Here is a 12934-nt window from a genome sequence, read left to right on the forward strand (position 1 = left end):
TTTTTTTCCTTAGACAAAAATGAGTTGTACAAGGAACTCTTGCATACTTCCATGTTGAATGAACTTTGAGGTGACACTAAAGAAATTAGCTGGACATTTGCCATGTCTTTGTCTGCTTGTCCCAGAATATTGTTTTATAAAAAGAGCCTAATATATTTCATGGCAATAGTCTTACTGTATAAACTGGCTGGGAGCAGATACTGATGGTTATTTCATCACGTCAATACACAAATCTTTTTACATATTACATTGCTCAACAAACCATAACACTCACTGATATTGAGACGGAGTCTGAGATTCTTTAGTCACAGAGACTGTTAGTATTAGTAATTAAAAGCTCTTACAAGAGTTGCCTGATATTGCTCCAGTCCACACACATAGTTGGGACTTTAGTGCTGCAGTGTTCATGGAATTTGTAGCCACACGTCTGACACCGGAACCCATTTAGCAGGAACTTCTGGCATATGTCACAGAAGGCAAGCTTTAGAAATGTCTTCCGAGCCTAGAACACAAGATAAATGATTAAAATGTGTACACACACACACACACCCCTCCCCCATTATGGTAACTGCTCTTTCAAGTGGCTCAGATGAATACCTAAGGATCTGGCAAAAATGAACTGTAAAATCATGAATGAAAACTTACTATAAAACTGCTCCAAACCAAATACTGAACTTAACACTACACTTGAGAAAGTTTGTGGATTTGTGCTGTTACAATTATGGATATTTTGTAGACATCTGGTGAGCTCTTTACCTAGCTATTTAATACTGAAATTTAAACGTATCCTTGAAAGATTCAGAGCACCACCTTGTTGCCAATAAGGTGCTTGGGAGTTTTGACACTGACTTCAATTAAGAGTCTAAAACTTCCTTCATGTAAAGCACCAATCACATCACCTTGGACTTTTTTTTTTTTTAAATAGTTATAGAATTGTGTGTATATAAGTATATAAGCTATGCACAAAAGAATGATATTTAGTAGTTATATTCCTTATGGCAAATTTCTTTTTAGGTGAACTCTGGTGGTTTTTAAGCATCTTGACATCTCTTTTACCAAGACTTTTGGGAAGCAAGACATACAACAGTCCTTTCCCCCACGATGTACAATAAGGGCAGGATCCAAATCTGGGTCCCTGCCCACTCTGGAGTAAAAGGTTTTGCACTTTCTGTTCTGTCTGGTCACAAACAAGTCCACTTGTGGCCTACCCCAAACAGATCAAATAAATGGTGCATCCTTGTGTCAATCACCTTTCTAACTGACATAATCTGCTAAAGAATGTTAGTCCTGCCTGACGTATCAGAAGGGTTTCAGTCTTTATTCAGTATCCCTATGGAAAAATCAAATCTTGACAGAGAAGATTGGAATGAAGTTGCCCATCAGTTTAGATAATGCATGGTCACATTGTGAAAATTTTTTGCCATATTCCATCTTGATAGAAGGAAGACCGACCTTGAGAGCTAACCTTATTGCTCTCCCCTCCCACACAATTAAACGTAGCCTGGCTTTCTTTTGCTTCTAAGTACCACAGACTTAGAGTTGACATAGATCAGAACTCCAACCCTGTTTGGATATATCTGTTGTCCTATCTCTACTGAGTAGAGTATTGACTGGATCTCAAGCAAAGGAATCCCACAGCATGCTGTTGGGAAGAAACTATAATCAAAGAGTCTCTCACCTCCTGAGAGAACAAAATTCTGTCAAATTGTGAACATAGCCTCATATACAGCCTGGCAAAGAGATGTCATGAATTTGCAGGACATCAACATGCTTAACACCCTGAAAAAAACAACAAGTCTCTATAACAGACTCTAAGTGGGTTTCATCATTGATTTTTTTGACCGAAGGACCCACATGCTCCTAAAGCAAGTCATTTTCAGAACCTGAACCACCCCTGAGGCCATATCCTTAGAAGCCAATCATGCACATATTGATACACAGGATAAACCCAGGTGATGAAGACAGTCAGTCACCAGATACAGGCATTTCATTAATTTGTTTAGGACTATAGCTAGCCCAAAAAGCAACACCTTATTCTAGTAACAATCATTGTCCAGCTGATACCTTCAAAACAAGTGAACATGCGTGCCAAAGAAACGATTAATACTTTCTCTTTGCATAAGTGGTGCACATTTTACTGAACATGTAAGAGAAATTATTCAATTTTCTGAACTAAAGACTAAGGTGAAGACATCCATTCTGTTTTGGGATTAGAAAATACTGTCAACTGGAGTGTAAAGAAAACTCTGCTTAACAACCTGACAGAGGATCAGAATTTTATTTCATTACTACTATTGTAAATGAAAAAAGGTGTTGCCACATGTTCTAGGCCAGGTCTGAAAAATCACTGAGATCAGGGGACTAACACCTGTAAATAATCTGGGGTGGTTGTTGTCATTCTTTTTTTATTAATTAACATACACCTCTACTTCGATATAACGCGACCCGATATAACATGAATTTGGACATAATGCGGTAAAGCAGTGCTCCAGGGGAGTGGGGCTGCGCACTCCAGCGGATCAAATCAAGTTCGATATAACGCGGTTTCACCTTTAACATGGTAAGATTTTTTGGCTCCCAAGGACAGCGTTATATCGGGGTAGAGGTGTATTTTATTGGGAGAGATGATATTGTAGCATCAAGATCTAAAGTTGCTTCCCATGTTTAGAAAGTCAACTGAACCAGCATCCTGCATTCAAAATACAGAATAAAACTAAACTTACAAAGTTGTGTGTTGTAAGTGGAACATGATCAAGGAAATCTACTTGCAGTTCCTCTCCAATCAAGGAGGCAGCATCTGTATTCCAATCCAAGCGTGCTTTTTTGCTAAAAAGGGAAAAAAATTGAGAAGTGAGAATAAACAGGTCTATTCAATAATGTAAATTGTAATACATGCTCCTGTAACATGAAAACAAATACCATTCATTCTAAGAGGTTGGTTGTATTTCAGTAGTTTTTTTTTTTTTAAACACAAAAAACAAAACAAAACAGAATTGTAAGTGATTTCCAATTTTTCAGCAATAGCAGTTTAAATACCCTACATGGGTTGTCATATATTTTGATTGTTTTTATAAGATATAAGGCATCCAGATGCTATGGTGATGGGCACCATAGAAATATCTTTATAAACAAATGTACCAAATTATAAACGGCAAATTTAGTGGTATAGAAACCATATTATGTGCTTTAGCTCCAAAGTTACTTGAGACCTCAATGCAGACTCAGTTACACAGAGATGAATACCCACAAATGACTGTCTCATGATTGTGGCTTCAAAAAGCACTGAGCCCAAGTCTTCCGAGGTGTGAAGTTAATACATTAACTCAAACAAGATACCGTCACTCTCTCAGCTTGTAAAATAATCATTTGATATTTAATAGCAGCACCTCCCTGGCCCTACAAAACGCAAAGGAATTCCTGAGATGAGACTTAAATCCATAACATTTTAAAATTTTCAGAGGAATTTATAACATTAAAATTGAATACAAGGATCCTTATTTGGGGGAGTCAAGCACATGCTGAAGTGAGCTATCTTCAAATGCAGGAAGAAGACATTGTGTGTTCAAATTTGAACACCATCTAGCTAGATTAGAGTGATAAAAAAGAAATCTGTAAAAAGCAGCTAACGGGGGTTTTTCCTTCTTCAGTTTTGAGACAGAAGTGCAGGCATTTTTTATGGTGTATATAAAATCCTTTGCATTATTCCTGAGGGAATCCTGCACCAAAAAATTAAAAATTCTGTGCCAAAAAATAAAAATTCTGCACACATTTTAAAATTCTGCAAAATTTTGCAAATTTTATTGACAATAAAAAATGTGGAGGTTCCAGCATGGCAGTGCGGAGCACAGGCCACTGGCTGCATGGAGGTGAGAGATCACCCTGAACCCTACCCCCTGGACATGGACTTGGTGTTGAGGCTGCACCCATCCCTGACACTGCACAAAGGCTGGCCTTTCCCCTCTGCACCAGGCACACCAGGTGTGGGTAGACAGGCTGAGCCTGGCAGGATATAATGTGGAGGGGTGAGAGGGTTCTGTGTGGGGAAATCTGGGTGTGGATAAATCACTGGGTGGTTCGGGTGGGGGGGATCTGAATGCACAAGAGCTTGTTGGGGGTTCCTAGAGTGAGGGGAGGTTTCTGGGGGTGGGTCTGACCCAGCCCTGGCTGCTCCTTGCAGGGAAGAGGAAGTCCCGTCCTCCCCTGCCCGCAGCCCAGCTGGGACTACCAGCTGAACCTGACACAGGGTAGGAGCCATCGGTTGGAGTCTCCCCAGGGCCTCACCCCACCCCTGCGGTGATTTACCTCTCCACCGGCTGCTCCAGGCACGCAAAACAATGTGCCCACACTGCTGGGGAGGGCACATAACCGCTCGAGGCTTCCCTTTGCTTCCCCATCAGAAAGTCATTTTTCTGCAGGGAAGCGAAAAAAACTGCACATACACAGTTGCGTAGAAATCCCCCAGGAGTATGAGCATTTAAATAAAACTAACATTGAATTTCTTACATCATTTCAGCATGCTTAAAGAGTGGCTTTTTGAATAAGAAATTTGAGAAAAGCAAAGAAAGCATGAAGAGAGTCTTCACAGCCACGTTAGACTTCTAAAGAAATTAGCAAAAATGGGGGAAGAAACCGCAGTTGCTGCTAGTTTAAAACCAGGATTTGAAAAATCCAACAGGATGTTAAAATTGTTTCTCTGATTTAGTACACAGCTTCTTACCCTTTTTGTTCATTAAAAAGTCGAAAAACTGCACAGCATTCTGGCTGCAGACCTCTGACTTTGAGCGCCTTCATAAGACAATCATGTAAGGTCATCCCATTCCGCACATTTACCTGTGGACAAGAGCCAATTTTAATTTAAAACTCTAATGAGGACATAAAAAGGTTTAAAATACCATTTTTCTGATCTTCATATTCTACAAAAGACTACACACATCACATTCTACACATCACTACAGTAAAACTAGACTTAGTAGCACTTTTATTAATAGAGTTTGAAATTTGAAAAAAATGTGCCTAACATGCCACACTGATGACATGTACAAGCATTTCTAGGAGCAATGCTAAAACAGGTTAATAAAAGATTATTTCCTTCAGAATTTAACTGAACAGGTCCATCCAAAAATCCATCCAATATAGCTTTCCCTAGAAAACAAATGAGCCTTACATCATGCCTTTAATGTAAACACATCTGGAACTCTCAGTTCAATGTGTGAAAGAGTAGTGAACTCAATCATCCTAATCCAGAAACTGAGAGTACCTCAGCTGATTTGAGGTGGTGTGACAATGGAGACACAAAGGCAATCTCTTAAGTAGCCAGATCCCAAACCATACATATAGGACTATATAAGATCAAACACTACACAGAATGGCACTCAAAAGCAAATCAGCAGCCAATGCCAATAGCTGATATTGCTGCTTTCTCATTGGCTGCAACTTCAGAATGGTCTTCTAATGCATTGTCAAATCTCGATATGATAAAGGCACGGGTAACTGTGGCTAGGTCTCCCTTCAAGCTGAAAAGCTGTAAGTCTGATCAGATGTACATATCAGTGCTTTTTGGCCATCAATGCTACCTCATGATCCAAAGGCATCTCCAGTTGTGAACCTCCTTAACAAATGGTATATTCACCCTCATTTAAAAGGGGCAGACCTGCCTTTGCTATCCTCCCTAAATGTTTAAGAACAAACTACTATGCTTAGTAGAAATTATGGTTGCAGCATATGGTGACTATTCAACTTCTGGGCTTGTGAGGGTTTAAAATTCAAGATAAAGAAAATTTATCCTTCCATACAAAAGTTTCATTTTAATAGTTATTTTGATTTCTATGAAGGTCAGCAGAAAGTAAGAAGTTAAGCCACTGTTTGCTTCATTTGTTTGCCTTGATATTAAAGGAAGTGAAATGTAAGGTTGCATGTTTGAATCTACATGTCCATGAGCGCACTGGACAAGTTTGTGATGTCTTATGCTCAACTGGATGGCATTTCTCTGGATGTAACTTTTTAATGCTGCATCCCTACCATTTGATCTACAATAGGCTCAGGAATTATGCCTGTATGACCCTTTGGCTCAACATGCCACTTGATCTTGACCAAAAGAGAAGCCAAAATGAAAGCAGATGATACAGGTTTTATGTATGGCATTCTGAGTTTGTCAGTATTTTCTAATCAGTTTTGGAAAGAGGAATTTTGGTGATTGCGACAATCACTTTATTGTAACGGTTTGCTATATTTACTGTGGCTAAGTTTGTTTTTCATACCATCAAAAATTGTTCTGAATATTCCTTTATTATGAGAAAAGACTGCCTTAGATTTAAGAAAAAAATTCTGCTTGCTTAACATAAGAAATATCAGATATATTTCTTTTTCCCTAAGAAACACTGGTAGTAGTTGGGCTTGGAATGTGATGTTTTAATTGGAGGTTGAAATTTGAGCTACAGCTCTCTCAGCCTAAGTCTCAACCTTTCCTCCTTTTCAAGTTTCTGCCTCCAGCTATGATGTCACATTCCAGGTCCTCCACAGGAAAAGCAGTAAGTCAGGACCAGATATTCCTAATGTAGAAGCAGAAAAAAAGCTTTTCAGAAAATGTTTGAGGCAGTTATATAGACCAAAGGATCCATTCCACTCCAAAAAAACAAAAAAAAAAACGAAAAAAAACCCAACTTGCATTACAGTTCACTTTTGAAGGTTTGTCTACAAAAGTTAACTTGTGGTATGCAACAATTGACTTGCTGGGCCTTAAATGTTTTGACTCATGGCATACTGTGCTTACAGGCCAGACAGGCATATTTTCTGTCACACCCACAATAACATATAAACTTGAGTAAGAAAATTTTGTTGCAGTTTACTGTTTTTATGCTGGACAGAATGTTTTATACTTGACACATATGCAGACAGAAATGATAGCACTGAGTGGGTGGGTGGCATTATGTTGAGGGAAGGGAAAAACGAACTAGGATTTCAAGCAATGTTATTGAGTTTTATCATATTATTGGAATGCTCAGCTTGAAACAAAGACCAAGAGATGTTTAAGTTCAATCTATCTTCAATATATTTCATTGTGGAGATCCATGCTGAAGCAACCTGTGACAAAAATCATCACATATTTGAGTTTATATAGGCTAGGATAATTTACAGTACTGTTGCAGAACTAAGTAGCCCACTACTGAAATATCTTGCTATTAAATATTTGAATGTAATCTACACCTATATATTGTAGAACATTGCACCAGAATATAATGATACTATTTTTAAAATATAGCCTTTATGTTTAAAGGACTAACAATGACTTTCCTAGACATGGACCAACCTTCCAGTTTTGTTTTGTTTTTTAAACATTTCTGTTACCACATATACATTAACAATAGTAAAAGTCTATAATATCTCATAGGATGCTTCAGCTCTGCACCCTTCTTTTGGCAGCGTGAAGTGTACGTAAATGCAGTCCCCCTACGGCAGGTAAAAATAGCAGTATAGACTGTGAGGCATTGCTTAGGTGAGTAAACTACCGATACACCTGAAGTAGACTCAAGCACACACCCTACATCAGAGGTGGGCAAACTACAGCCCACGGGCTACATCCAGCCCACGGGACCATCCCGCCCAGCCCTTGAGCTCCCAGCCGGAGAGGCTAGCCCCCAGCCCCTCCCCCACAGCTGCGCCACCACACAGACAGCGCTCTGGGCGGCAGGGCTGCATGCTCCGGCAGGGCAGTGCGGCAGGCTCCGGCTAAGCTGCCAGACATGCTGCTCTGAGCTGCATGGTAAGGGGGCTGGGGCCAGGGGGTTGGATAAGGGGCAGGAGGTTCTGGGGAGCAGTCAGGGGACAAGGAGCAGGGGGGGTTGGATGGGTCAGTGGTTCTGGGGGGTATGATCAGGGGACCAGGGGGGTGGGGGTGGGGGTTGGATAGGTGCGGGAGTCCCAAGAGGCCTATCAGGGGACAGGGTTGTGGATAGGGCTCAGGGCAGTCAGGGAACAGGAAGCAGGGAGGTTGGATAGGGGGTGGGGACCCAGGGGAGCGGTTAGGGTTGGGGGGTCTCGGGACAGGACGGTCAGGGGACAAGGAGTGGGGGGGGGTTGGATGGGTCAGGAGGTTCTGAGGGGGGTAGTCAGGGGGCAGGAAGTGGGAGGGGGCGGGAGGCAGGCTGTTTGGGGAAGCAGTTTGCCCACCCCTGCCCTACAAGGATCTCTAGTCGCCCAAGCCATCCCTCCCAGTCTACGTTGTTATTTTTAGCCATGTAGCATCCCACGGCCTCCCTGCTTCTGAAGCTCTTCCCCACTGCAGGAAAAGACTCTGGCAGCAGGGAAAGGCTCCAGCAGCTCCCTGCTACTACAGCCATTCCTTGCCACAGGGTAAGGCTCTGGCAGAGGTGAAGCTTTTCCCTGCTACCTCCCCTCGGCCAGAGCTTTTTCTCTGGAGAGCGAAAGGCAGCTACTGAAGCTTTCCCTGCTGCCTCCCCTCTGCCAGCGCCTGTCACTGACATGTGTAGCTACATACTGCAGTGTGGATGTGGTATGCTTTTGACTGCAGCGTGTAGCTACACTTCCACTACACAGCATTGCCAGTAGAGAGTAATGTAGACGTACATGAGGCTTGCGTGGACTTACCACGGTGCGTTGCTTGTTAGGCAAGAAAACCCGAATGGTATTACTAGTCTTAGACATATCTGAGAGCTTGCCATCATCAGAAGCTCGGCGTTGAGAGCCAAACGGCTGAACAATAGTAGGTGAAATACAGTTTGATCCATCAAAGACAGAATCCTTGAATCCAAAACCATTACTGATGGTCTTCCAAGCTCCTTGAATGTGCTCCATTGATACAGCCTAAGGAACAGTAAAATCTGAAATGAAGTACAGACAAAAGAATTACAACATTCTCAGAGCCAAATCTGTAAGCAAATACAGTAAAGACCAAACAATATAATAAATAATAATACCACCTTATGCTTTATACAGTATTTTTCATCAGTAGATCTCAAGTGCTTTACAACCATGGTATCATGCCCTAGTCATTTTGTAAAATTATACAAATAACATTTAAGCAGAATGCCATTGTCCGTGTTTTATTACAACAAATTCATAAAAATGTATTTACAGCAAACTCAGCTAAGTTTAGATGTGCACACACATTCCTGTGAACCTCGAAAGCAGCACATTCAGTGCATACTTACATTTCTGATGGGATTTTTCCCTCCCAAATTGAAGTATACTTTCCTCACTCATGGCTAAGTACACGCTAAGTTTGAAACTAAAAGGTCTGACTTAAAGTATAAATATATTTGAAGTGTGAAGTCTTTTTTCTGTTCATTTTTTTTTAAATTAACAAGCTTTCCAAAAACTGAGAAGAAACAAAATTAAGCATGTATTCCCCCCAACCAAGAAGGTGAGCATAGGGCTTTACAATTAAACAATGCAAGCTAACCAAGTTACAGTAAGAGAGATTATTGCCAAATAAAACTGACAATCTTAATATTCTTTATACACAAAACCATGTTAAAACATTAAGACTGAAAAGTCAAGCACCCAAGAGGTAGGAAGTATTATAATTAAGGCTATCTGTGCAACCTTAATTCAGCCCTCTTGTACATATGCATTATGACAGTCTTCAATTATATGATCACATTTTTCCCTCCAAAGGATTCTTGTCTCATTCAGTACATAAAATGGACAGTTTTCACTTCATAAACCCTGTTCCGAAGGCAGAATTATTTAATTTTCTCATGGGTTTTACGATGGTACTCATCACTATTAATGAGTACTCAGCATTATTTAAGTTCAAAGCACACCTCCCCTCACTGACGTCAGTTGCAGCTGTGAGTGCTCAGCCCTTCTACAAATCAGACTCCAGGATCTCAAGTAAGGTATCCAGAAATTGAAGAATGCATAATTACAGACCATGTGTGAAAAATTTGATTTAAATGACTTGCTTAGCATCACATCGGAACTCTGTGGCAGAGGATAGGATAGGATAGAATCTAGTTCTCCATGGCAGCATTTAACTGCCTGCATGAGACCATCCTCTCACTTTAAGCAATTTCATGCTCATTCACTACATCTTCCAAACTTCCGCAACTAATGAAGCAGGAGGCCTAGAGACAATAGCCTCCATCACTAAGAAAAACAGTAAAAGAACTAAAAAAGAGCCACCGTGGCTTAACCATGTAAAAGAAGCAGTGAGAGAGAAAAAGACTTCCTTTAAAAAGTGGAAGTCAAATCCTAGTGAGGCAAATAGAAAGGAGCATAAACACTGCCAACTTAAGTGCAAGAGTGTAATAAGAAAAGCCAAAGAGGAGTTTGAAGAACGGCTAGCCAAAAACTCCAAAGGTAATAACAAAATGTTTTTTAAGTACATCAGAAGCAGGAAGCCTGCTAAACAACCAGTGGGGCCCCTTGATGATCAAAATACAAAAGGAGCGCTTAAAGACGATAAAGTCATTGCGGAGAAACTAAATGGATTCTTTGCTTCAGTCTTCACGGCTGAGGATGTTAGGGAGATTCCCAAACCTGAGCTGGCTTTTGTAGGTGACAAATCTAAGGAACTGTCACAGATTGAAGTGTCACTAGAGGAGGTTTTGGAATTAATTGATAAACTCAACATTAACAAGTCACCGGGACCAGATGGCATTCACCCAAGAGTTCTGAAAGAACTCAAATGTGAAGTTGCGGAACTATGAACTAAGGTTTGTAACCTGTCCTTTAAATCGGCTTCGGTACCCAATGACTGGAAGTTAGCTAATGTAATGCCAATATTTAAAAAGGGCTCTAGGGGTGATCCCGGCAATTACAGACCGGTAAGTCTAACGTCGGTACCGGGCAAATTAGTTGAAACAATAGTAAAGAATAAAATTGTCAGACACATAGAAAAACAAACTCTTGAGCAACAGTCAACATGGTTTCTGTAAAGGGAAATCGTGTCTTACTAATCTATTAGAATTCTTTGAAGGGGTCAACAAACATGTGGACAAGGGGAATCCGGTGGACGTAGTGTACTTGGATTTCCAGAAAGCCTTTGACAAGGTCCCTCACCAAAGGCTCTTACGTAAATTAAGCGGTCATGGGATAAAAGGGAAGGTCCTTTCATGGATTGAGAACTGGTTAAAGGACAGGGAACAAAGGGTAGGAATTAATGGTAAATTCTCAGAATGGAGAGGGGTATCTAGTGGTGTTCCCCAAGGGTCAGTCCTCGGACCAATCCTATTCAATTTATTCATAAATGATCTGGAGAAAGGGGTAAACAGTGAGGTGGCCAAGTTTGCAGATGATACTAAACTTCTCAAGATAGTTAAGACCAAAGCAGATTGTGAAGAACTTCAAAAAGATCTCACAAAACTAAGTGATTGGGCAACAAAATGGCAAATGAAATTTAATGTGGATAAATGTAAAGTAATGCACATTGGAAAAAATAACCCCAACTATACATACAACATGATGGGGGCTAATTTAGCTACAACGAGTCAGGAAAAAGATCTTGGCATCATCGTGGATAGTTCTCTGAAGATGTCCACGCAGTGTGCAGAGGCGGTCAAAAAAGCAAACAGGATGTTAGGATTCATTAAAAAGGGGATAGAGAATAAGACTGAGACTATATTATTGCCCTTATATAAATCCATGGTACGCCCACATCTCGAATACTGTGTACAGATGTGGTCTCCTCCCCTCAAAAAAGATATTCTAGCACTAGAAAAGGTTCAGAAAAGGGCAACTAAAATGATTAGGGGTTTAGAGAGGGTCCCATACGAGGAAAGATTAAAGAAGCTAGGACTCTTCAGCTTGGAAAAGAGAAGACTAAGGGGGGACATAATAGAGGTATATAAAATCATGAGTGATGTTGAGAAAGTGGATAAGGAAAAGTTATTTACTTATTCCCATAATACAAGAACTAGGGGTCACCAAATGAAATTAATAGGCAGCAGGTTTAAAACAAATAAAAGGAAGTTCTTCTTCACGCAGCGCACAGTCAACTTGTGGAACTCCTTACCTGAGGAGGTTGTGAAGGCTAGGACTATAACAATGTTTAAAAGGGGACTGGATAAATTCATGGTGGCTAAGTCCATAAATGGCTATTAGCCAGAATGGGTAAGAATGGTGTCCCTAGCCTCTGTTTGTCAGAGGATGGAGATGGATGGCAGGAGAGAGATCACTTGATCATTGCCTGTTAGATTCACTCCCTCTGGGGCACCTGGCATTGGCCACTGTCGGTAGACAGATACTGGGCTAGATGGACCTTTGGTCTGACCCGGTACGGCCTTTCTTATGTTCTTATGTACTATACTACCTTGATTCATCCCCAGAGCAGGTCCATCCTGTGCAGTGACTTAGGCCAGGGTCCTGTGGAAAAAACAGTATGTGATCACATAAAGACCATATCATAATACACATATAGAAAGGGGATGAATTAAAGTTACATAAGCATAAACTCTGACATTTCCTAACTTCTGTGTGCTCAACTTTGCAACCTTAATAGTGTTCTGTTAATGGGGTTGGGTAGGGAGGGGGTGGAGGAGAAGAGGTTGTGTGTGCAATTTCCCAGACTTTTCAAGAGAAAACTTGGCGGGGGGGGGGGGGGAATTCAATCACATGGCATCACACTTACACGGGTTATCAACAGGGCTGGAAACTTTAGATGCACTGGATAGACCTCTGCCACTTGAGTTAATAGAATAAGTGACAGCTATAATAGGTTTTCATCCTCTACGTGGACCAGCACTAGAGGGGGATAAGACACTTTGCTAGTGGGTTTCACAGGTATTTACTGACAGCAGAGGAATGATGAAACTCAGAAATCTAGGGGCTTGGCTACACTTGCAAGTTGCAGCGCTGGTAGAGGCTTTCCAGCACTGCAATTAGTAACCGTCCACACCTGCAAGGCACATCCAGCGCTGCAACTCCTTGGCTGCAGTGCTGGCTGTACACCTGGCCAGGTTGGGGTGTAGCGATT

General features: G+C 41.1%; 1 protein-coding gene across 7 annotated transcripts in view; it reads right to left on the bottom strand.

Annotated features, from left to right (window-relative positions):
- Positions 1-12934, bottom strand: part of RAF1 (Raf-1 proto-oncogene, serine/threonine kinase) — a 115823-nt gene that overhangs the window by 63284 nt on the left and 39605 nt on the right. For 4 of the 7 annotated variants that reach the window (XM_039547712.1, XM_039547717.1, XM_039547716.1 and 1 more), the window contains 5 exons: positions 12272-12324; positions 8605-8837; positions 4718-4830; positions 2724-2826; positions 345-502 (listed from right to left, as the gene is read on the bottom strand). In XM_039547712.1, coding sequence (XP_039403646.1) covers positions 345-502; positions 2724-2826; positions 4718-4830; positions 8605-8811 — 581 coding nt within the window. In that variant the 5' untranslated portion in view covers positions 8812-8837; positions 12272-12324. Of the gene's footprint in view, positions 1-344; positions 503-2723; positions 2827-4717; positions 4831-8604; positions 8838-12271; positions 12325-12934 lie in introns of those variants that run through there. The other 3 variants (XM_039547714.1, XM_039547713.1, XM_039547715.1) reach the window with 2 other exon arrangements.

This window comes from Mauremys reevesii, linkage group 7 (assembly GCF_016161935.1).
Source record: "Mauremys reevesii isolate NIE-2019 linkage group 7, ASM1616193v1, whole genome shotgun sequence".
In the NCBI taxonomy this organism is placed as follows: Eukaryota; Metazoa; Chordata; order Testudines; family Geoemydidae; genus Mauremys; species Mauremys reevesii.